Source organism: Amblyomma americanum, chromosome 10, assembly GCF_052857255.1.
Source record: "Amblyomma americanum isolate KBUSLIRL-KWMA chromosome 10, ASM5285725v1, whole genome shotgun sequence".
Classification (NCBI taxonomy): domain Eukaryota; kingdom Metazoa; phylum Arthropoda; class Arachnida; order Ixodida; family Ixodidae; genus Amblyomma; species Amblyomma americanum.
Genome location: NC_135506.1, coordinates 42,622,485 through 42,646,772, shown reverse-complemented (window position 1 = coordinate 42,646,772; position 24,288 = coordinate 42,622,485). Strand labels below are relative to the sequence as shown.

The 24,288-nt window shown below is 48.0% G+C and overlaps 2 protein-coding genes across 2 annotated transcripts; both read right to left on the bottom strand.

Moving 5' to 3' along the window:
- Nucleotides 1–2,973: 2,973 nt before the first annotated feature.
- On the bottom strand, nucleotides 2,974–9,735 carry LOC144108221 (uncharacterized). The gene is made up of 2 exons (XM_077641499.1): nucleotides 9,403–9,735; nucleotides 2,974–4,916 (listed from the first exon to the last, which is right to left on the bottom strand). The coding sequence occupies exons 1-2, from the start codon at nucleotides 9,733–9,735 to the stop codon at nucleotides 3,741–3,743; spliced, it is 1,509 nt and encodes a 502-aa protein (XP_077497625.1). The 3' UTR covers nucleotides 2,974–3,740.
- A 5,724-nt stretch (nucleotides 9,736–15,459) lies between these two features.
- Nucleotides 15,460–23,217, bottom strand: LOC144108220 (uncharacterized). Its single transcript, XM_077641498.1, has 2 exons — nucleotides 22,927–23,217; nucleotides 15,460–16,787 (listed from the first exon to the last, which is right to left on the bottom strand). The coding sequence occupies exons 1-2, from the start codon at nucleotides 23,215–23,217 to the stop codon at nucleotides 15,642–15,644; spliced, it is 1,437 nt and encodes a 478-aa protein (XP_077497624.1). The 3' UTR covers nucleotides 15,460–15,641.
- Between the last annotated feature and the right edge of the window lie 1,071 nt (nucleotides 23,218–24,288).

Below are 24,288 nucleotides of genomic sequence, written 5' to 3'. Positions count from 1 at the left end.
CGTAGTGGAGGGCTCTGGATAATTTCTTTTATAGGGGTGCCTTTAATATGCAATGACATCTACAGTACACGGACCTCTAGCATTTAACCTCCATCGAAATTCGACCAGCACGGCTGAGATTAGACCCTGGTCTTTGGATTCAGCAGCCTAGCACCACAACAGCTGAGCCAACTAGGCGGCTAGCGTTGTAGCTGTGTGAAGGGGTCTTTATGCCATGAATAGGCGCCAGAATATGAATATAGGCTTTAGAACAAGAGCAATCTGCAGTTTTAAAAAGAAAGCGGCTCCTTCAGGACAAAGAAAAAAGTTAATCGTTCTAGGAGTGCCTAATAATGCGAACTTTTTATGACCCGTCTGATCCCGGTGTTAATCGTAGTAGGCATTATGGAAGGCACTGTAACGCTGCAATTTCTCCCCTAAAGATTGGTGTAAATGAATGCACTTTCGCTTGATTTGCGCATGTCGCCGGTGCGCCCCGCCTCCAACTCGTGACGTCACGAAGCGAGGAGTCCGGTCTCGAAAGTCGGGTCAGCTAGTGTTCCTGTATATGATCCCGCATGGAGCAGAGTTGCGCGAAGGTCCGCCATTTTGTTCCAAGCTGTGCGGGAAAGCAGCTCCTCGAGCGCACAGGCGCTGGGATCATGACGGGGCTGGCGTTGTAGAACAGTTCGCTTTTTTTTTTGAAAAGCTTACAAACGGCGCTCGATTGCGGGCATCCTTTTTTCCTTTTACTGTCTTAGTGCTCAGGGATCGATGCTAAGCCCATCATACTTCGTTGAAAAAAAACGTCGAAAAATAATCCGATTTGCCGAAAATAACGTACAGCATGACAGAAAGATCGCGGAATGACAGCGATAGCTCGCAGTACGGACATTAATGGCGCAGAAATGCTTGAAAATGAAAAACCTGCGTGAGTTTTGCGATGAAGAGAAGTGCGGTAATGTATCTCCCTGCAGAACCACATTGAAATACATTATTCTATAGGGTTGCGACCGCCGATGTTGCACGAAGCTTGTGAAACCACGCTGCATACGATGTGAATGTGGGCAGTCTAAAGCAATGCATTTTGCATGCAAGTAAATCTAACCAACCAAAGGCACGGATATCGCAAACTCGCGCGCTTATATTTCACAAAATATACGTATCATTTGTTGCTCTAACTTTTAGCCCTCCATTGCATTTTTCCTATGCCATGGTCATCTTTTCAAACCAAACACATCACGTGCCGTACTTCTTTAATATCCAATTAGAGAAGCCTGCCTGCAGCTGCCTGCAGCTGCAGCCTGACTGCAGCTGAATTGTGGTATACGAGTTTCCAAGGATCTCGAAAAGTGATGTGTATCTCTTTCTGGTGCTGTTATTTGCTCGTTTTTCCCTAAGCACTATTGGGTTTTCTCTTGACCTACTCGAATTTTATGTACCTTCACTGCATTCTGAAATATCTTTGTTTTGGACTGCTCCATGATTTTACTCAAGGAAAAATAATGATCTGAATACCGAATTTTGCTTTCAAGTATTTCATGCTATTTTTGTTCCCCTCTCCTTCAGTGTTAACATCCTTGTCAGTGGAAACTTAAGGGTATTCGTAAGAAATAAAATAGTTAAATAGCCTAGGCAAAGCTTGTTCTCATGCAGAGAGACTGGCCTCCCACTTCTGTATAGTATACTGGGACTAGAACAAAATTTCACATACAGTTTGCTTGTCAGACATTGTTTATTTCACAAAACAAATCATTTCTGCAAAATGCTGGAGGTAGCAGCAGAATAAGCAGACAGGCTGGCAGCGGCTGCACATGAGAAATGCTCTGTCACGTACAACCAGGTTAGGAACAGAACCTTTGTTAACATTTTCATTTGGAACTTGCAGCGTTGCACGAAAAATGAAGACACCTCGCATATTCGAGCTCTTTTCGGGGCTGCTTTCGCGCGTCCCATACGCAAAAGCCGGCGCAGTCGCTGACGTACGACTGACCGTCCGGACGGCACTGGGTAAAAAGCTTTGCCGCTTTCGGTACGGTTCTTGCAGTTTGGCGCACTGCACCCCGTCATAGTTGGAGGCTGCCGTCACTGCACACTATCAAATATATACAACTGGAGCGCACGAAAAATGCGGGAACACACCGCAGCCGACCGCACCGGACGCGTCCGATCACGATGGCAGCCGAGAGGGTAGTGGGGCGGGCGAGGAACCGGCGTTGTGCCTGGAAAGTCGACTCCTCCACTTCAAAATGGAACAAACGTCGTCAGCGGAATCACGTGACGGCCGCTCGGCGAATGGCGTCAAGAGCGGCGCGAGGAAAACAGTCGCGCAACTTTGCTCCCTGCGGGAGCATATACAGGAACACTAGGGTCAGCGTTGGCGCAATACCCCCTGCCGCGGCAAAGAGGAAGGTGAATAGGCTTACGCGGATACCACAATACTATTGCTTCTAAGCCGCTAAACACGTTGATGTGGCGCTAACAGCTATCGCTGCACATCAGATGCCTGCTGGATCAGGAGGCAAGCTTGCACATTGCCGAATAACATGCGGACTGACGAGTAACACGTGAGCTGCGAAATTCCCAACCGCCGCACACCTTTTGTAGCCATGTCATTTAAACCGCCGCCCGCTCCTGCCGGTTAGCACACTTTTGCTTTCGAAGTTTTTTTGTGAATTCACGTACTCCCCTCTTCCGCAGCCATCTCTTTCCTTTTACCGCCACCGTTCTATGCTCCTTAGATATCATTCCCGTTTCAGCGTTTCTTTCTCCTGCGCCTCCTCTCTTGAGCAAGCCTGTTTTTTTTTCTTTTTCCACTTCTCCCCTCTACTTAGTCTCTCGGCGTAAACACTGCATCAGGCTTAGCACTCGCTTCAGCACTCCACGACACCTGCTTTTCCCCTCACTTCTGGTGCCATGTTGCGTATGCCGCAATCAGTAATAAAGAATTTTAAAGCATTACGGTACGGACGACAACAATGAATACAAAGGGACCATCTGACTGATCGTCTTTATTCAAATATTCAAGGCACACAAATGTATAGAGGAAAAACGCCACATAGTCATATAGCATAAACTCTTTGAAGCAGAACTTCGAGGATCAGTTGCAAAACAAAATGGCGGCCCATGCGGAGACCTACGATGAGTGTTCTCGAAGTGAAACTAGTGAAGGCTCTATAAAAATGTCTGAATCGTTGTCAGGAGGGATTTTGGTTCATGAACACACCACACAGTCGGCAGCTTCTGTTTATCGAGCGCAGCACTTAAAGTCCACCATGCCGAAGCTCAACGGACACTAATGTGGCTACATGTAATTTTCCTTTTGAGTAAAATTCAATGCTTTGGTTTTTGTGACCGTTGACACTCGTTAGGCAGGAAAACACGAAATATTGGTCAGAAATTTGTAAGCGAAATTGCGTTTGTTTTCTGCCGCTCAAGTTTAAATCATGACATTACCATTGGCGTCGATAACACTATGAACTACATGCTCACTGGCTATTGTAGCCTTGGCTGTAATGCTCGTGTACATAAAATAAGCTTATTTACGTTATCGCAGTGTGTTTGCGATAACGACCGCTGCATGTACATAATTTTCTGGACTGTTATAGCTTATAAGAGCGCCATTTTCATTAAACGCAGAAAATTTCTCATTAGAACGTGGTAGTCAGTCGACATACGCCAACTTCACTTTATCGTCCGTGCCCCTAATAACCTTTGAGCTCCTGCACGCGTAAGAGAACTTAGGAGAGCTGAAGGACGTTTCACGAAGTATTATTAGGAGCCTGCATCAATCCGTCCTGCACCACAAGTTTCATAGTCATTTCTCCGTTTTGAAGAAAGCCTTTGTATCTGGCCAAGTCTTGCTCTCTCCAGAATTTCCTAGCAATACCCTGTTCACCAAAGTGGCTGTGGTCAGCCTTAAACATCGAAAGGTTTTGGCTAGACTGCCCGTTGAGTAAGACCATGTCAACAGGTACTGGCAAGCGAGATTTTTGCAGAAGCCCATGGGCCCTCACTTCCGCTTCTAGACATGTTCTTCCCGGTTTGAAATCGCATGGGATTATGCGAACTGCTACAGTAATGTAAGTGTCCCTCCGGTGGCAGGTAGTAACCTCTGCGAAAATGATCTCCCTTCTATTTATTGTCTTCAGTAAGTCACCACCGTCCCTCAGAGTCAAGCGATACGTAGCACTCGGAAAGTGTTGCTTAGGCAATGCTGTTGAGACAATTTGTTCCGCGTTCGGGTTGAAATAATCGTAAATGCGATCACAGCAAAGAACAGGAAGGTGTGCATGCGGCTGAGCACTCTGTCGTAACTGTTCTGTAGCCCGAAACGCTGCACCGGCCACAACTTCCAACTTTCGAAGGATCAACTGCTTTTCTTGACTCCATGGGATGATCTTCTCGCTGCACCTTTCAAAGGCAGTGCCCTCGTTCTGAGCCTCCGAACTTTGCTGCAGCGGAGCAGTAAGAGGTTGTGGCGGTTGCGTAAGGACACAGTGCACGTCATCAGCGATTTGCGCTGCTTGCAGCGGATGGTTCCTTTCGCACGGCGCCCGTTCACTGGCTACGATGTCCGCCAGTTGAGCTGCCTGGATTCTGGAAAGCTCTACCAGTTCGTTAATTTGGCTCTGAATGGCAAGTATTTGGTCGTGGTGCGGGTCACTCAAGAGCACCTTCACTTCTTCCAGTGCGGCATTGACGTCGTGTATCGTCAGCACGCTGTCTTGCTTGTACGGCCGCTCTGTGTTCGGTGAAGGTGTCTCTTTGGCAATACACCCAGCTATGTAATGTACCGGAAGATCCTTGTGGTGAACCTTCTTTTCGCACAGCGGGCATTCAACTGCATGGAACAAACAGTCGTCCTCGTAGTGGCGCAGAACAGCTTCCATGGTGCCCACGAACTCACAGCCGTGCTCTTCATTCCAACAGTGGGCCTGAAGAAAAAAAAATAGAGGACGCTAATGCTTCGCCTTTAAAAGTGGAACGCGAGAGCGTGTTGCAGCACTGCCGGGGAGTCCCCGGAACGCCATCGCCCGTTCGGCGCGATGCCTTGCCCGTTAGACAAATCGCTCTGCTACGTACGTTGAAACGGACGCGCGGAGCGGCAAACCACGTAGAAGCGCTGCAAGGCTCCTTGCCGAAACACGCGGGACTCAAGTTGCAGTCGTAGTTGGTCGGCACATCGTTCTCGACAAACCTGACGAACGCCAGCATAGCTTCCGCGCCGAACGAACGGGCAGCAAGCCGCAAGCTTCGCGGTGAACGCGCTTTGGATGTGCGCTGCGTTGTTCGCCGCTCACGGCGTGATTCCTGCGTGCCCGCACGACCCCACTGAGCTCGAACGAAACGAGCGGGAGGAGCTGCCGTCGCGCGCCATCTTTTGGGGCAGTGGAGCACATTGCGAGCAGGAGGAGGAGGAATTTTTCTCTCACGGCCAACGCCGCTGACGACACCGGGTTTTCTGCGACACGGGGCCTTTAATGATGTCGCGTTGAAAAACTAACTCCGCGTCCATGACGGGGCTTGAACGCCAAAGAGAACTCTAAGCATAGGTGCGCAACGCCTTATCAGACATAATAATACCTCATGCCTTAAGACTTGAGAGGAAACTCTAATCCCTTATATGGCCCCTAGGGGCCATATAAGGGATGCATCAGAAAACTCGAACCACTGATTAAGATAAAGTTTTTTATCCCAGATGAGAGACACCAACGACGCTTTGTTTGCCGTCGTGTGGCACAGGTCAGTTTTGTTAATTCCTCTTAGAAGTTAATTAGCTAGAACTAATTATGCACTATATATCCTTTGTAGGCTCAAGAGAATTCAGTAGAGTTTGCAGCGATGGTTCATAAAAGCAACGCACCCCCGTTAATCTGTTTTCCAGAATTTAAAACAAGAACCCGAAAAAATTAAATAAACGACATTACTGTGTCCTCGCGCCAGGGTATCGTAGTGCTCTCAGCCATGTATTGAACTAAAGATGTGTGCGCGCTGACCGCGTCGATGTGGGCGACCACTACTGTCAGCATCGGCCTAAATGTGCAATGAAACCTTCTCCAGGAGCATGGAAATGGCACTCCGCAGTGCCTGAGAAGCGCTAGTCTTTCGTAACGAAAGCCGGTTGAAATAAATCGCTTATGTGGTCATAACAGGGGATAAAACACAGGTAAAAGGAAAAACGCTAAAGTGACGTTGGTCGAGGCAGACGTTATACTTCTCTCTTCGGTCATTGTACAGGCCACCGAAGTCTGCGGCAGCCATTCACTTCGACACAGCGCATGTGCATCGTTAGTTTAAAACATTGTTGAGACTGCCACAATATGACAGCAGAAGAGCGCACTTATGTTTTTTTTTTAAAGCGAAAAGCTGTTGTAGAGAACTCACCACGACGAACTTCATTATTCAAACCCATTATTCAAACACGCCCAACTATCGTACTTTTCCTTTCCTCTTCACGCAACAGTCACGTGTCAGGACGAAAAGAAGTTTCGCTGCGTCACGCACCGCGGAACGTTATACTGCACTGAGTCAGTGGAAAAACTGAGGAACACTTAGGTTCCGCCTTCAAGGGCATGGCGCGACAGCGGTTGCTGTTGTCCAGGCAGGCACGGATACTGTGTCCTCTTTCAGTCACAATTATAATTTGAAGGACCACACGGCATACACATAAATTCCTGATTTAACCAAGCCATACGAACGTGTCTGCATGACCCATGGGTAACGTCTCTGACTCGCAACACGAGGGTCAGAGGGTTTCCGATGCGCCGCTAGGGAGGCTGGCGCCATCTATGGGAGCCACTTATAATCGACTACTCGTACTACTACTAACGCTGACACCGGCTTTTCTGCGACACGGTCTCTTTACGTTTTCGCGTAAAATAACTTGCTAAGTCGGAGAAGACGCTTGTCTCATACACTCGCACATATCCACACTGACGACGCACCTAGCTAATTCACCGTTGGAGTCTCACACCCCATATAGGACGTCTAGGAGACCACGAATCAGGAGAAAAATGAACACAAGTTGCTAAACCCATTCGGTTCTAATAGATAAAACTATACCCTCTGCTTTTTCTCCTTCGGAGCATAAATCTTTGGTATATTGTGCTTTTATTTAGAATTCAGTTGGGGAAAACGCATATAGTACAGTATGAAGAAATTCAATCCACTTGTATCCGTTGCCTGCGGGAAGTCACGACGTCATTTATTATTCGCGAAATCATCGGCTGTGGCAGAGTGACATATCGTCCTCCGCCTTGTGATACATTCACGAGAAGAGGCTTTACCCTAATATGCGCTGCAATTCTCCAGTCGGTCGCTTTAGTTCGACCGATTATTCTGTTATCAGTACAAAGGGCAAAAGATAGTGGCAGGCCAAACCGGCCAAGCTTAGCAGGCTTGCGTGTTCAATGGGGAACTTGCCCTGAAGTTTGCGTTGCCGATTGCAGCGCTATAACACAATGCCTAGCTAGAAGAGCAAGCAGTTCCGGGTAGTAGTCTTAGTACTTTTACGCGCCACCTTCAGGCGCTTATTGGCATGAGCCTCCACGCTCTGTCGAAGGCGCACGTGCCGTGCGTCACCTATCTGGGCTACGCCGAGAGACGCTAGGCAATGCATGCTGTCAACCAAACGGGGGTGTCTCATCTCGCAGAATGAGTTCTCGCGTTTGCAGCGGCCCAAGCGGCTGACAAAAGCAGTTTTGAGTTACTGAATGGAACAATTGCAGTGCCACCTTGACAGTACAGGTTCCCCATGGAGTACGAGCCAGTAGCTGCATCTGTAGAGGACCATGGACACGCATTTATCAGCACCACTAAATATTATGGTGTCCAGTGCATATGTGCGACTTATTTCGGTTTGTTCAGATTTACATTTACGCGTAAACCGTGGAATAGCAAGCAAACGGAAGTTTCCCACCTGATTATGGCCTTGTAGAACAGAACAATGAAAGCATACTTAAGAATTAGAAACACTGAATCGCGCACTTTAGGGCTCTAAATATATTGTCACGTTTTCAGCAAGAAAAAACCAGGAAATTATCCCTATAACAAGAAAGGCACTGTACATATTTGCGTTTTTCTAGACAAATGAAGCTAAATGAAACTGAAGTTTCATTCCAAACAGGAGCTTCAAACTTATGCGCGAAACAAGTGAGATAATGCGAGTCCGTTTCTTGTCATGTGTGTGAAGCACAACTAGCCATTCTTTCATTAGAAATTAAATGCGGTGTACTGAGTAATATCTACGCACTATTTTTCTCGTCACAGTGATAACGTGCCTCCGCAAAGTGCATATCGAAAGAGTGTGAAGTGGCTTAATTTCAACGACAACATGCTGTTAATTCTACCTGATGCCTCCAGATTTTCAGTTGCGCGAATAAAATTTCTTACATTTTCCTTTACAGCATATATGTGGTACAGAAAGCAAGGACGTTTTTCTCGCTCCATCCCGAATAAACTCCGGAAATCGGAATCGGCAGCGCTGTTCACGCAGTGGAATACTTGAGAGAGTGTTGTACTTCCGCTTTCTAAATAATAACAAATGGCCCGACAAATTTTGGCTATTTCCACGAGTTGCGTGCAGTGGAGAGGTTGCTTTGCCTGCAAGCTTCTTGGAAGCGCATGTATTTTGGCGCGATTTAGCCAAAATTTGTGGAGCTACAGCGCTGAGGATAACTGCGTTTTCCAAATTCTAAAAAGAGATGTGGATAATACTTGCGGTGGGCTACAGGCCTCTCAATAATTAAGGAGCCTAACAGTTATAAAAAGTTAGCTATTCAATACTAGTGAACCAGCGTGCTAACTAAAACGCGTTATCTGTATCCTCATGTACTACAAGGCTGACAATGCTATGCCGAAAACAAGTACTCAAAACTAGAACTCAAAAAACCTATTTTAAGAACTGTGTAAAGTTTCAGATGAAATACCCTGTATATCGAGGAGAACAACACCATCGGAAGACTTGCAGTTAAATACGCGGGACATTCGGCAGCGGCGATGGCTTCGTAGGGGCGTGGCGCTCTAATGCAGTGGCCAACGAAGATGATCTGTTCGCGCCGCCTTGGGTTCGAAACCCATTCGTGGCCCTAAAGAGGTTTTTGTTTTTATTTCATTTTTATTTCATGTTAAGCTTTGCCAGACAGACAGTGGCGAAATCGTTGAATGGTGATCTTAGTGCTGGCGCGCTAAAAGAAATTATTCCAGTAAGTCCATACAGATAAGCCACCACTGGAAATATTGAAACTGAGCACAGAACCTTTTATTACTTACATTTTCGGCAATATATTCATTAACAGTTCTGTGGCTTCATAGCTGCTATTACAGCAGCACTGCAAAGCATTCTTGCGCACAATTCGGAATCACTGCGCGAGGAAAGGTCGAAAGCAGAAGCAACCGTGCTCCCGGAAGCTTTGAACTCACTTTCAATTTGCTTGCTTTCTTGGCGGTCAAATGAATCCTCTCGCAATCTTCCACTTCGAAGGGCTCCCGGTCCAAGGGACACAGAGCAGTACCGTCAAGGTGGCTGGCTCTGAAGCACGACTCGCACAGAATGTGCGAGCAAGGTAACTCCACCGTTATGCTGGGAATCAATCGGCACAGGCCGCAAATATTCCATGCTGGCACGTCCTCTGCGAAACGAGTAAGCCGCCAGTTCACGCCGCCGACGTGGCCGTGCAGCCTATGCCTTCCCCGGATCCGGCATGGCGGTATGTGCCTGAGGCACGAGTTGTGCAGTGGTGATAAGCGGCGCATCCTGCTCGGAGCCGACCGTATCTTATCGCACCCGCAGAAATGGATCGGTTGTCGCCGAGAACAAAAACACAAAGGAGCGCTAGTCGATTATACAGTGACTCTACAGCGTGTTAAAAGTTAGACTTTGCCGATTAAAAAAAAGAGTGAAACGCCGTGCGCTAATGCCCCTTTTGCACGTTCGTAATGCAGCCAGGCGGACACAAATTGGGGTAATAATAATTGTCCCTGTAATTTAAGCAATTAACTAAAATTTATTAAATAACTTTTTATTGGCTGAATTTAGCGTGCATATATATATATATATTGAGAACTTAGAGGCAGATGCTTTTGAGGGCTATTCCATTTTGTACATTTTTAGTAAAATGCCTGTGTCCTTAGATGCGCACGTCTAAAATTTCGTCCCAGTTCGTCTAATTACGCATGCAAGACAGCGGCTATCGGCATGAAGCAGTAAAGTAAGATATCAGTAAAGTCTAATTTTGAACACGCTGTATAGCCGACGGGTACACTCATTCAGCGGTCGCGAATTGGCCATTGGGGAGGTGTTTGGATAGATGGTTGGGAAAGCGGTGTACACGCGATGTGGTAACTGTGCTTCCCAAGAAACTTTTGTATGGAAAAAGCAGAGTTCTCAATTTTTATCTCTGTGAAGTGAGGAAATAAATTGTTCTGATAGGGTCATCTAATTCAAGTGGTAATTCTGCCCTCCACCCCCCCCCCTTCCTGCCCCCCAAAAATAAAAAAGTGAGGCGGAAAACGTCAGTGGATATGACCACTGGGCATATCAGTGCACTGCTACACTGAAGTCATCACTCTGTTAACATATTTGCAACATAAAGAGATAAAACCATCCTGTTGTCGTCCGAATTAGAACAGTTGTAACCAACGTGCCGATCATGGCGGCGCGGTAAAAGGAAGCATTTCCCCATAAAGGAAACCATGATACTGAGATCGAAGCGTGCAATGTCGTACTGGACGTTGGCCGACAAACGCACAATTACTATGCGCTACCAGCTGCGAGCGCTTTACAACAACGACTGAGAACAAGCCTTCCTTCTTGCAAAACAGCGCCTAGTATTCATCCCATTATGTACGGTTGTGAGAAAATGTGGCATGCAATACGCAGCCGGTGACGGATCTCGTGAAAACTGAATCTAGACGCCATCTAGAGACAGCGACAGGTACAAACAGGGACGAACAAAAATAGGGGAAGCAAACACCACACACATGACTTTTATCGCGTTGGAGCTTTTAGGCGCGAAGAAGCGCGACGCATCGAACCAAGCTAACTGATACATTCGTCTATAAAATGGGGGACAGCCATGACTGTCTCGATCCCTAATAGCTGTTGCTAGATGGCGTTGCAATACAGTTTCCCTTACGCACTGGCCCGGTCGACTAGCTTAAGCTGTTCACCGGCTCATATGGCCAGAAGTGAGGCCTCCCAGAAGGTTTTGCTAGAGGAGTGAACTAATAATAATAATAATTGGTTTTGGGGGAAAGGAAATGGCGCAGTATCTGTCTCATATATCGTTGGACACCTGAACCACGCCTTAAGGAAAGGGTAAAGGAGGGAGTGAAAGGAGAAAGGAAGATAGAGGTGCCGTAGTGGAGGGCTCCGGAATAATTTCGACCACCTGGGGATCTTTAACGTGCACTGACGTCGCACAGCACACGGGTGCCTTAGCGTTTTTCCTCCATAAAAACGCAGCCGCCGTGGTCGGGTTCGAACCCGGGAACTCCGGATCAGTAGTCGAGCGCCCTAACCACTGAGCCACCGCGGCGGGGTGGGGGTGAACTGGAGGGACACACATTGGTTGCGGGCATTCCTAAACGTAATCATAAAGCTTGGAAGGGGGCGGATACGCAGGTGACAAAATAGGCATACGACGCTAGTAATCCAGAAGAAAAAGGTGATATTATTGTTGGTGGAAAAACATAATCGCAAAAAATGGTGGAGGTGGAATTACACCAAGAACACCGCATTGTAAAATATTTAATGCTTAGTTCACTACCTAGCATTAAAACCACCCTCTCCGTTACATAGATGCTAAATTATTCTTAAGCAGAGGCCACTGTTAGGCGCTGGAAAGTCATGAAATGCTGCGAGTAAAGCTCGCGCCCTATTTGAACGTAGCGACTTCACGCAGTTAACGATACCCATGCACACAGATTTGGTAGAATTCATTCTTCATACCTGCTTCCTTTCCTGCCTATATTCTGACCTCTTGCTTCTGTGCATATCTAGACCACTGTCTCTTCTCCTGCCCTGTCGCCCTGCACACTCCCGTTATCCCCTTTCGTTCAACTCATCACTGCAGTGCCTGGCTATCGTTTGCGGAGCCCGAAGAAAAATTAGCCGCTTAAACCGATGTGTGACGTGCGAAAGCGCGGTGACGTAAATGGTGGCACCACAAGAGACACCATACAAACGAGATGGCGCAAGCCTCTAAGCTGTGAACTACTTTTCGAGGGTGGCCCAGACCAAATTTTTGGATAAGGCCTGGGTCAAATTTGGGTGTCGCCATCGTGTCGGACAATGTCAGTTGCAGTTGGGCATTGATTTTCTTCAAATCTCCAAATCAGCCAAGGTCAAATTCCCTGGTGGCTCGGGCCAAATTCTTGCTGCTTGGCATCACAATTGCTATGGCAACGAGGGATGCACAAGCAAGATATCTGCACGGCTGTGACAATCGTATGACTGCTTTCACATTAAAATCTCGGACGGGTCAACAGAGCACTTTATCTTGGATTTTTGCAAAAATGGCACTCTCCGTCATCTCACCAGTCACAAGCGAAGTGGGCTAGGGTGGTGAACACCGAAATTACTCATTAGTTAAAGGCGGCGGTAGTGAGTTCGGAGCCACGCAATGTTTTTAAAACGCAGGCCGAGAAGAGGTACAATGATTCAGGAAAAACGTCGCTGCAACACTCGAATGAAGAACTTCACTGCTGAAGTTCCTGGCTTGCGTGTCTATTACCTCTGCAGGAGTATAACAAAAGCACCGACATGGTACTATGCTGGCTTGTCCTGAGCGAGTTATGCCGGAGGCCCAGTTTTCATGCTGACCGTGCCTTTCGTTGGCCAGGCGGAAAAGTCTGCAGCCTGAAATATAGCACGAATTCGGTCCATATATTTTTTTTTTTTGCGTGGGAGCGTAAAAGCTACTGAGCTCTAGTACTTGCAAAATTGAACTTCCAAAGTTCGCAATTCTGCCTCCGTCGTGGCTCAGTGGCTATGACACTCCCACTGCTTACCAGAAAAACTCGGGTTCAATGCCGGCCGCGGCAGTCGAATTTGGATGGATACGAAATTCTACATGCCCGCGTACTGTACGATGTCAGTGCACGTCAAAGAGCCCCAGGTGGTCAGAATTTCCGGAGCCCTTCGCTACGACGTCTCTCATAGCCTGAGTTGATTTAGGATGTTAAACCCTGACAAACCAACAAAAGTTTCTCAGCTTCTATGGTGGAGCAGGCCAAAGTGTTAGAAAAAAATTGGAGGGGACAATTAAGCTCCGCCTTGAGGGTATGATGTGATAGCGTAGTGACTTATTACCAGTACGCAAAAGGTCATCCCCTAATTTAGAGTCATAGAGACTTGGCGGTCCTCATGCCCCTTCCTGGTGCAGTGGTTCAGCGGTTAAGCGACGCGCCACTGCCCTGCGATGACAGCTGCTTCCGGCGGTGGGCCTTGTGCGGCCTAGGTTGCTCTTCCCGAATGACCAATCATTAATTTGAACAGCCACCTGCCATGGTGGGAAGTTTGCTTGCTATCCGGCGGATGCTTGCGATGACGCCGCGAGGTCACGTGATCTAGGTGGCCCCACTTTCCTCCTAGGTTTCTATCTGGGCACCACCTGCCAGATTCGTGTTTGTGATCTTTCGCTCAAACGCTGACAACGCCGACGCCGGACGCTCTTCGTAACGGGGCCTGTAACACTGTGGCGTTGAAACAAGAGCAGGAAGTGCTTCTCGTGCTAGCTGCTGGAAAGCATTAATATTGAAGGGCTTTCCAGTGTTTGCCAGGAAGTAGTCATATAAAAGGGCTTTGCGGTGGTTACCGTATAAGCGGTACTACGGTCGCATGCTAAAATGGCGGCGTGTGGTAATCAAGAACCTTGGAGAGCGAAGCCTCCCGGTTCCAAAAGCACCGCCCGCCAGCCACCTCCTTACCGTACTACCTCCCTGAATTTGAGGGCAGAATTGGCATTTTAAATACACCACCCCAGCCCACCCCCGCCTACCTCAGCTATCCAAGAAGCAATTAATAACTCACCCACCCAACTCTACTCACTAGAAGCGCCGCCTACCACCAACAAACCTACATCCACCCTCTACGAGGCCTTCACACACTACACTCTATACATGAATACCTCTGTGTGGAAGTAAAAAAGGGAGTAAGCTGTCATAGGCGCACTCCCTTTTATGAATGGGAGTGCGCTCCCACCTTTTACAAAGCCTCCTCCCCACAACCTGCCCCCTACAACGTCCACAAGCTGCCAAGTGGCAGTTTTTTTTCCGTAGCCCCTCCATCTGTAGCACCTGATGGAAAATAAAGATTTGATTTGATATGAAATAAAATTCAAAGACTCTTTGGAAAAGCGATCAATGCAAAACCGAAACGCCTGCACTGCTGACATAGACTTGTCGCATCAGATCTCTAAAATCACCTTTGCATTTTTATACTCTAAATTATACTCAATACTAATTTTTATACTAATTTTATATTTACACTAATTTTTATACACTACGCTAATTTATACTAATTTTTATACACTATAAACAAAGCACTGTTTCGACACCAGTGGGCCTCGGGATCGTGTTATCGATTGCGACCATGCTCCTCACACTTTTACCCCTTCTCTTTTTTCTACGGTAAAGAACCGATTGATGGTGATGAAAATATTTTAACTGGAACTAATATTACGGGTTGGTCCCCCTTTTTGGGTAGTTCATTGGACCTCGTAGTCGTTGTCACCCTTTCGGTAAACCCCTGCTGAACTTTCGTGTCTGAGCTGGACAGCCTTTCCTCCAACCGCGCAGTCGTCGGTTCTTTCATCTTTTCCATTGCTGTGCTGTTTTGCCGGGCCCATACTATGTGGTATAGGTCCGCCTCTATGCCCCAGTGTGCACAGTGTGCTTATAGCCGCCTGTGCACATAATAATTGGGTGCTTACGAAAAGCGCCCGGGAAAAATCGCTGGATTGATTTGAGGAAGAAGAGTAGAATGTGAGAACGGGAAACGTTGGTATGAAACGGGTGTGAGAATAAGAAAAGGGCGGAAGCAGCTGGAGCTACGTCCAGGCTTTCCAAGGAGGAATTTAGGAAGGGCATCTGGGCGAGGCTTTCGTGCGTGTGGCACCTATGCTCACGTGAGACTCGAGAGCGCACTTGTGTAACACTGGCGCAGATGTGCAATACAGCTGTCGCTCTCGATTCTTTTCTTCACAGCTCTCATTTCACCCCTCCACTGGGGATGGAGCAAAATCTCAGTCATCATATCTGGCTTTCTTTGTGTTCCTTATGTGCCCGGGAGTTAACCAGACTTTATGAATATTGCTCCATTTTCTCGGCTTAGTAGACCGTAAGAAACAAGTACCGCCCCATGACTGCCCAGAAGAAGCGCGAAACCCTTTCTTACAGGCAAATTGCCAAAACTGCCGAAGGGAACTCCATACGAAAAGACACATCGTGCGCACCTGGTCAACCACGGATATTTGATGTTGCTTTTATTACACTGTTGTATCGTTCTGCAGACGCTTACAATGCAAGTGCATGGTCTCAAGTAAAGGTCACAACTCATTGACACGTTTATTTGACCCAGGAGTGGCACTGCGGAAAAAAAGAAAAAAAAACATGCAAAGGCCGAAAGATTGCAACCGATTTCAGGACATGGCCGCGAACTACACTGCGGAAGATGTTCCTTCTAGGTGAAGGTGCAATACAATTTGTCCATTGTGAAGACAGCCATCCTTCCTGAGCAAGTTCAACGGATCAAGAAGCCAGCGATCAAATGGCTCGTCACCAGCAGGCCTGGGGAAACTCTCAACAGGCACCGAAGTCAAGAACGACTGACCTGACGACGTCGCCTGTATAGACATGTCAGCGTGACACGGAAGGCAAAAGGTTCCTAGAAGAGGGCGGTACCTCACATCTACCTGGAGACGTGGCTGATCCAACGAGTCACTTCGTTTGACAATAGAAACTGCAAGAGTGATACATGTTTCCATGCTGTGAAAATAAGGTATCTCTGTGAGAATGCCTATGGGCACTTCCTCTGGGGTCTGTAGTAATTGTTCAACATTCCTCAGAGTAAATCGATCAACTGAGCTACGGCAAAAAAGCGTACTGAAGGCAGAAGTTGCGACTACTTTCTGCTTATCCACAATCCGTTGAAGCTGCCACCAGAGAGAACGGCCGTTTGGAATCGGATCAATACTTTCGCGCAATTGTCCTTTGGCACGCAGAGACACATCGGCTAAGACTTCCAACTTTCGAAGGATCAGTTTCTTTTCCATGCCCCACGGTAGAGACGTCCTGTTGCCTCCTGCTTCAGAAACACTGGCTTCGTTTGGAGCTGCCAGATTTTGTTGCAGCAAAGGACCAACAGGCTCGAGACACTCCGAAAGCGTAGAATAGAAATGATTTCCGGTTAGCGCCACTTGGCGTTCAGGGTTTCTTTCCGGTTCCTTTATCTCACGAGACACGCTCTCCAGTTGAGCTCCATGTTTCTTCGATTCCTTTACGAGTTCCTTAATTTGGTTTTGATTGACAGGCTGCTGGTGGCGAGTGCTGCTGAAGAGCGCATTCTTTATTTGTTGTATCCTGGGAACGGATGCATCTTGCATGGGTATTTGTCCCGTTCTCGGCGAGGAAGTATTGACGACGCACCCGGAGATGTAATGTGCCGGCAGATCTTTGTGCAAGACTCCGAGCCCGCAGCGCGGACATTCGATGGCTTGGAAGATGCAGTCAGTCTCGTAATGCCGCAACAAAGCATCCACGGTGCCCATGAATTGACAGCCGCGCTCTTCATTCCAGCAGTACGCCTGAAGCAGAAAAAAAGTTTTTTTTTTTGTGCGCACACCGGAGCTTGAGCCTGGGTTACATCTCAAAGCAGTAGTATCAAAACTATCATCAGCCTAACTGTGCGCGCTGTGGGAGAAAGGCCTGCTCACTACTTCTCGAATTAACCATGTATTATGCCAAGAGCGGCCAGCTTATTCGCACAAAGTTCCTAAACTCATCCTCCGAACTGACTCTCTGCCGCCCTCCGCTAAGCTCGCGTTCTCTCCTCTATTCTACTTTACCCTAAGGTACCATCGGTTATCTTTTTTCTTTCGCATTACATATCCTGCTTACATCCTATTGTTCGTTATTTGAGACAGGATATCATTAACTGCCCTTTTGTTTTATTTTCCACGGCGCTTTCTTTTAGCAGTTTTCAAACTGAGGTGCTAATTACGACAGTCAAATGAAGAAGGCTAGCAGACACGCAAAAAAATGGAGGCACCTAGGAATGTATCTTTATTTGTTGTGCTTATAAGTTTGAAATAATCAAAGTAATCATTTTTTCCTAAAAGATTGGTTTAGTTTATGGTCGTGTAACGTCCCAAAGCGACTCATGCTATGAGGGACGCCGTAGTGAAGGGCTTCGGAAATTCCGACCACCTCGGGTTCTTTAACGTGCACTGATATAGCAACAGTACACAGGCCTCTAGAATTTCACCTCCATCGAAATTCGACCGCCGCGGCCGGGATCGAACCCGCGTCTTTCGGGCCAGCAGACGAGCACCATAATCACTCAGCCACCTTGGCGGCTTTTCCTGAAAGATAAATTGTTTTAAAGTAGAAGGAAAGGCTTTTTGTTTTGGTTTATGAGGGTTTAACGTCTCATAGCGACTCGGCTATAAGGGACACCGTAGTGAAGGGCTCCGGAAATTTCGACCACCTGGGGTTCTTTAACGTGCACTGACATCGCACAGTACTCGGGCGTCTAGAATTTTGCCTCCTTCGAAATTAGACCGCCGCGGCCGGGATCGAACCCGCGTCTTTCGGGCCAGCAGCCTAGCGCCATAACCACTTAGCCACCGCGGCGGTCAGAAGAAGGAAAGCCAACCACCTGCCGCCGGTGGTATTCCGCATGTCGCGTACATGCGGAGGACTACTTCATGCGTGCGACTATACATCACTCATTTCCACGCTTTTAAGGGTATCTAAACAACATTTGGTAAAAATTTGTTACCCTGCATCAGTTGTCACGGATCGTGTGTGCAACGCGTGCCATTAGAAACATTTTTCAAGGTCCTTTAAAGGAGTAGGACTAAAATACGTCTTAATGTATATGCCTTGAATGTCGATGGCGAGACGGACCACGGGTCCCTGTGGGCCCTCGATGGGGTCCGCCAGCCAGGTAGCCGCGGAGACATCAGTAAGGTTGCGGAACTGCTTACCAGCGCTGTCTGAGAGCGCGTGCCTGATGTATGCACAGTGCACCCACCCTAACATGCTGGCCTTTTCGCACAGGCATTTCGGTTGGATATTCTTCAGAAAAAGCGAGAAAGGAGCCCTCATCACTTCCGAGGGGGCAGGCAATCAGGGTGAACGAGTTTGTGAGTGCAGGCCGCTCTATCAGTCTTTACATCAGGTTGCTATCGCTGCATTACTTTGGGCGCAGTTTCGGCATTCTGTCTAAAGCAACGCATGGCTTCCACTCAGTGGTGGTCACTCTGACATGACCATGCATGGCGCATAGTGAAATACATCGTAGCCGATTTCCCTAGCCGAGCTCGGTCTGCTGCTGCTGCTGCAAAAAGAAAAAAGAATTGGGCGCCGCTTAACCTGCCTTTAAGAGTACAAAGCGACCGCATTAAAGATCCGTGCAAGTACTTCTCGTTCATAGATCGCCCGGAACCCTGGCTTTACACCAGGATATGACGAAGGAAAGTTGTTCGCGCTGCAAGTGAAGTGCCGATCTGCCACCGATGCTGCATCTTCCAAGCTGAATGGCGCGAATACACTAAATGCGCACATTATCATGGTTTGTCCGAGGTCAGTGCGCATTAAAGAACCAGAGGGGGCCGAAATTAATCCAGAGCCCTCCACTACGCTTTCTCTGTTAGCTCATCTGTAGATGCCGGATGTAAACTCTGACATAACTTACGCTTTTACTGATGCAGTACTAATACTTAATACAAGGCCGTCTATGGAACGTAAGAGAAAAGAATGATAGGAGAGCGCGCGCATATATAGGAGCCAGCGCGACGCGGCAGGTGAGCTGTATCAAGCAGGCAGATGCAGGCGACAAACGCGGCGCGACGCATATGACGGCAACAGTGCAGTACCACGAAGCAGACAACCTTGATGCATGCCAGGACGCATGCGCGTGTTTGCAAAATGAGGGGGAGGAAGCGTCCGCTCTACTGACCCCAGCACCGCCGAAGGAGCGGCGCCGCGGAATTGCTGTACCAGGGCTAAAGATAAATTATCAAGGGGCTTTAGTCGATGGATGGATGGATACGGCTGAACCCTTTAAATCGGGCGGTGGCTCAAGCCACCTAGCCATGACGTGAAATTTTACTCTTCTCTTGATTTTAGCCAGCAATCAGATAACCTTAGCTTGGTTATTTCTGCCAGCTTAAAATCTTTCTCTTCACTGTTCTTAAATCCCAATGTCTTGGATAAATCAGCCCCACTGCTTCACACTGTAGGGTGAAGCCCTTTACAGAAAAGTATCAAGTGCTCAGCCGTTTCCTCCTCCTCTCCGCACGCAACGCACAACGTGTCTATCTCAAGGTACCTGACTCTATATGTCTTAGTCCGCAAAACTCCCGTCCTGGCGTCAAACAACAAAGAGCTTCCCCTACAATTATCATAGACATTTTCTTTGGCAATCTCCTGCTTAAAAATCCTGTATGTTCCCAGTGCTGATTTCGTCAGCATCCCTGTTTTCCACACAACTCCCTGTTTCTTTAACCTTTTTCTTAACCGATAATTGCTGATTTGCGCCCCTACTGCTGTCCAGATATTTGCTTGTCAATTTTCTAGTTCACTTTCACCATTTCGTATCAACATTCCTTATATACAGCCGATGGATGGATGGATGGATGGATGGATGGATACGGCTGAACCCTTTACATCGGGCGGTGGCTCAAGCCACCTAGCCATGTCTTGTGAAATTTTACTCCTGTCTTGCTTTTAGCCACCAATCAGATAACCTTCGCTTGGTTACTTCTAACCTCTTAAAATCCACTTTCCCTTCACTATCCCTAAACCCCAATGCCTTGGGTAAGTCAGCCCCGCTGCCTTCCACTGTAGGGTGAAGCCCTTTACAGAAAAGTATCAAGTGTTCAGCCGTTTCCTCCTCCTCTCCGCACGCAATGCACAAAGTGTCTATCTCCTGGTACCTGACTCTATACTTCTTAGTCCGCAAAACTCCAGTCCTGGCCTCAAACAACAAAGAACTTCCCCTACAATTATCATAGATATTTTCTTTGACAATTTCCTGTTTAAAGGTCCGGTATGTTTCTAGTGCCGATTTCGTCAGCATCCCTGTTTTCCACAAAGCTCTCTCTGTTCCTTTAACCTTTTTCTTAACCGATAATTGCTGATTTGCCCCCTTACTGCTGTCCAGATATTTGCTTGTCAATTTTCTAGTTCGCTTTCTCCATTTCGTGTCAACATTCTTTATATACAGGTATCTGAAAACTTTCCTAGCCCACCGCTTTTCCTCCATCCTTCTCAATCGTTCCTCAAATCTATCTTACTGCTAGCCTCTCTGCTCTCGAAAGACGCCCATCCCATATCACCCTGTACCCCCTGATTTGGTGTATTGCCATGTGCTCCCAAAGCTAACCTCCCTACTCCCCGTTGCCTAATTTCCAGCCTTGCTTGAACATCTGGCCTCATACACAGGACCGCATTCCCGAAGGTCAGGCTAGGGACCATCACCCCTTTCCAGATCCCTCTTACCACCTCATACCTATTGTAATTCCACAGTGCCCTATTTTTCATGACAGCTGCATTCCTACTAGCTTTATTCATTACATATTTTTCATGCTCTGTCAGATACTCAACACTGTTATTTATCCACACCCCAAGATACTTGTACTCATTCACTACCTTTAGCACGAACTCCTGTATTCTATGCTCGCCGCCGAGCGCCATCTATCGGATGCCTCACCAAGCTCTCTCCTATGTAGCTAATCTGAGCCCGTCTTATCAGCGGAGTAGGTGCTCCTGTCTGTCTTACTCCATGGTTCTAATGAAATGTGCGAGTGCGCAGAACAGCATAATAGAGAGGATGTACTGTCCTGACCTTCATAAAAGGGAACGTGGGAGCACGTGGCAGACAGTCTGAAACACAACTTGCAGCGATATGCGGCGGTCGCGTTTCGCAACTTTGTGGAAAGCATTCTACTGCCTTGCCTGGTTCTGGCAGTGGAGGATCGCACTTCCCATTACATTTGGTTTCTGAAAGCGGCCACCGCGTATCACCACAAGCAGGCTTCCAGGTTATCTGCTACGCGCTCGCCTTTTATCTTCCATAAAGGTGACGACAGTAATATTGCGCATATCTCCACAGGCACGCGCCGCCAGATAGCTCTGACAAGCTATTCTACCATTGTTTCTCAGGTCTCTCCACTTTTTCTTATGGCTGTAGTAGTCATGCGATTCATGAGTGTGAACATGGGAGTGCGTAGACAGATAGTCCCGAACCCTATATACTTGCTGCGTTACGCAACGGCTGCTTTTCGCAACGTGGTAGAAAGCCTTCTGTTGGCTTGCCTGCTCCTGGCAAAAGTGAAGAACGCACCTCTGTTACCGTTTTGTGGCTTAAAATGGTCGCCGCGCATCGCCGCAAATAGAGTTTGAGGCTATCTTGCACGCGTCCCCGTGTACACGTTCATTTATCTCCTGGCTGTTGGCACGACTCTTTATACGTATTCTATGCCAAAGTGCACCTTTACGGGGCCAGGCTTTAAATATGTATTTTCTGCCAAAATCACGGAGCAAGACTGTATTGGAGTGGAAACTCCGCTGTCTGCGGCGACCAGAAAAGGTCACAAGCCCGCGGCGCCACTACCATGCTGACGGCGCATGGCGGCCTGGAAAGAAACTACTGCCGTTTCGGTTCCCAAGGCAACCGGTCGAGCGTGTTGCTCCCGTTGGGCCGCACGCGCCATTGCTATCCTTCTCCCTGCAACACTTGTAACCGCTTTTGCAATTTCGAACAAAACACCTGCGCCCCATCTTATTCTAGCAAATTCCGAAGGAGGCCGCACTGCGCGTAGCAGCGCTGTTACTATTACGGCCCTCTAACAGACACCGACAAGAACTGATGCTGTTTGATTTAAGGGCGCATAAATACAACGTCACGGCGTGCCCGCTGAAGCAAACACCCGTGTCGTCTTCTTGTCTGCTTTGAGCGCGCGCCGCCGGAGAGCGCGCCGAAGCCGTCTGCCCTAAAGTCACTGGAACGGGAAAAGTACCGCAACCAGCCGCCATATTTGGTCCAGCCCCGCTTGCTGTGCACGTTTATCTCTGCCCATGAGAGCAAGTGCTACGTAATGCTACGGATTCTCTATGTGCCGGCGGCCGCGAGAAAGAAGCGAGCGGACCATTTATGGCGGGGAATGACCGCGTCACCGCGGAGAACGAATCGGGAACGCGCGCGCGCTGGCCGGCCGGCGCGGCGGCGAGAGAAAACGAATGCGGTACTTTTCCTGTTCCAGTGACTTTAGCCTGTCCGGGCGCTGCATTTTTTTTTTTCGTTGCGGCTTCTACGAGGCGGCCCCGTCGGGGCATAGAATTGTGACTATATGGTCGCTTGCGGTCGCTCGCGCTGACGGGAGTTTCAACTCCTATATTGTCTTGCTCCGTGGCCAAAATACAGTTCCGAGTCTAAATGACTGGACAGCTTTACTGGACCACAACCAATGAAACAACACATTTCTAACGCAACCACTGCCACCCAGTTCGAAATGTTCATTTACTGAAAGATGGTTGCATATTCTTTAGAAGCCGTCGGTCTTCAGTGCTTTTACCTCTAACTTACTGCAAAACGAACATCACCCTGCCTAAAGGAAGCCAGCCATTGCAGCGTTGAAACAGATGGCCTTGAAAAAAAGCTTGAATAAAGGTTACAGGAATGACAAAAGAGGACCTGTCCCCGACCTGTGCACTTACCTTCATACTGTTGCCTTTCCTGGCCGGAAAGTGGATCCTCTGGCACTCTTTCTCCTCGAAGGGTTCCAGGTCCAAGGGACACAGAGCGACGCCATTGTGACGACTTCCTCCGAGGCAGCTCTCGCACAAGAAGTGCGCGCAGGGTAATTGCACCGTTCCCTTAGGAATCGTGCGGCACAGGCCGCAAACATTGGCAGACGGCACACAATCGACGAAGCGCGTTGGTCGCCAGTTAACGCCCCCGATGTGGCCGCTTAGACGGAGTAGCCCAGCGTTTTTCATGTCAGGCATCGCGAAGCGTGCCTACTCGTCGACTGATGTGGCCGCACCGTTCCTACTTGACCTCGAGTGCTTTTTTCGCAGCCGTGCCTTGATACGCGCTATCGGTGACGATCAAAAGATAGTGAGTGGTAGAAGGATTGCCCGTTCCGCTTCTTATCGGATTTCGGGTGAAACCATTTCATGCGAAGTGATACACGGTTGAAAGTCGCGCTAGGGATGAAGGCTTGCACACTAGTGCGCCGTCATTGACAATTTGTACTGCTTAGGTGACTCTGCAGTTGTCCCACTGCGTGCCTAGAAAGTTTGGGGAAAATTTGAGCGCCACTTTAAAGGTATGACGTGATAGAATTCATGAATGCTGTTGACGGCTCGACTTGTCCACTCAGATGGAAACAGTTTTTCATATTAGGAGAGAACCCACACGATATTACATATAAAGCACCGCTGTAAGCACTTCGATCTCGTGTAAACCGGAATGGCACTCTCACTTGAATTGCTCAGCAATACCTCCAGTCTAGTGCTCAGTTGAACTTTTTGAGACGACTTTCCTATGACATTCGTAAACAGTTCATGTAAACAGTGTAATAACCGCCATGTTGAAAAAAGATACGTGGCATAGAGTAGCGTGTCGGACTCGCAAATCAAATGTCACGGGCTGGAATCCCGATTAATTACACCAGTTTTCTTTGAATAAAAATTGATTTAATTTATGCACTTGCCTGTTGTGGTGATATTTGAGTGGTGTTGCTACCATGTAATAACAATTTGTGTGAAGTTTTATTCACTTTTCAATACCACTTCCCCACGTGTTACCTCAAACGTTTTCACTCAATCCGGATTTTTTCGATAACCGGACGCCCAGCCTTTTGATCAACGGGACCGTTAGGGCTATCGCGCTAAAACTGCTGCCGTGAGCCGCTTGGTCCGCAAAAAACGCGTCACCACGACCTAAATGATTATAGACGCCTGTATGGGTGATAACAACTCTTGCCAAATTGTTCTCGGCGTAGACGAATTAGCCCGCAGCGCCACGCATTGTTTCGATTGAGCCCGTGAGCTTATGATTATAGCGTGGGCAGA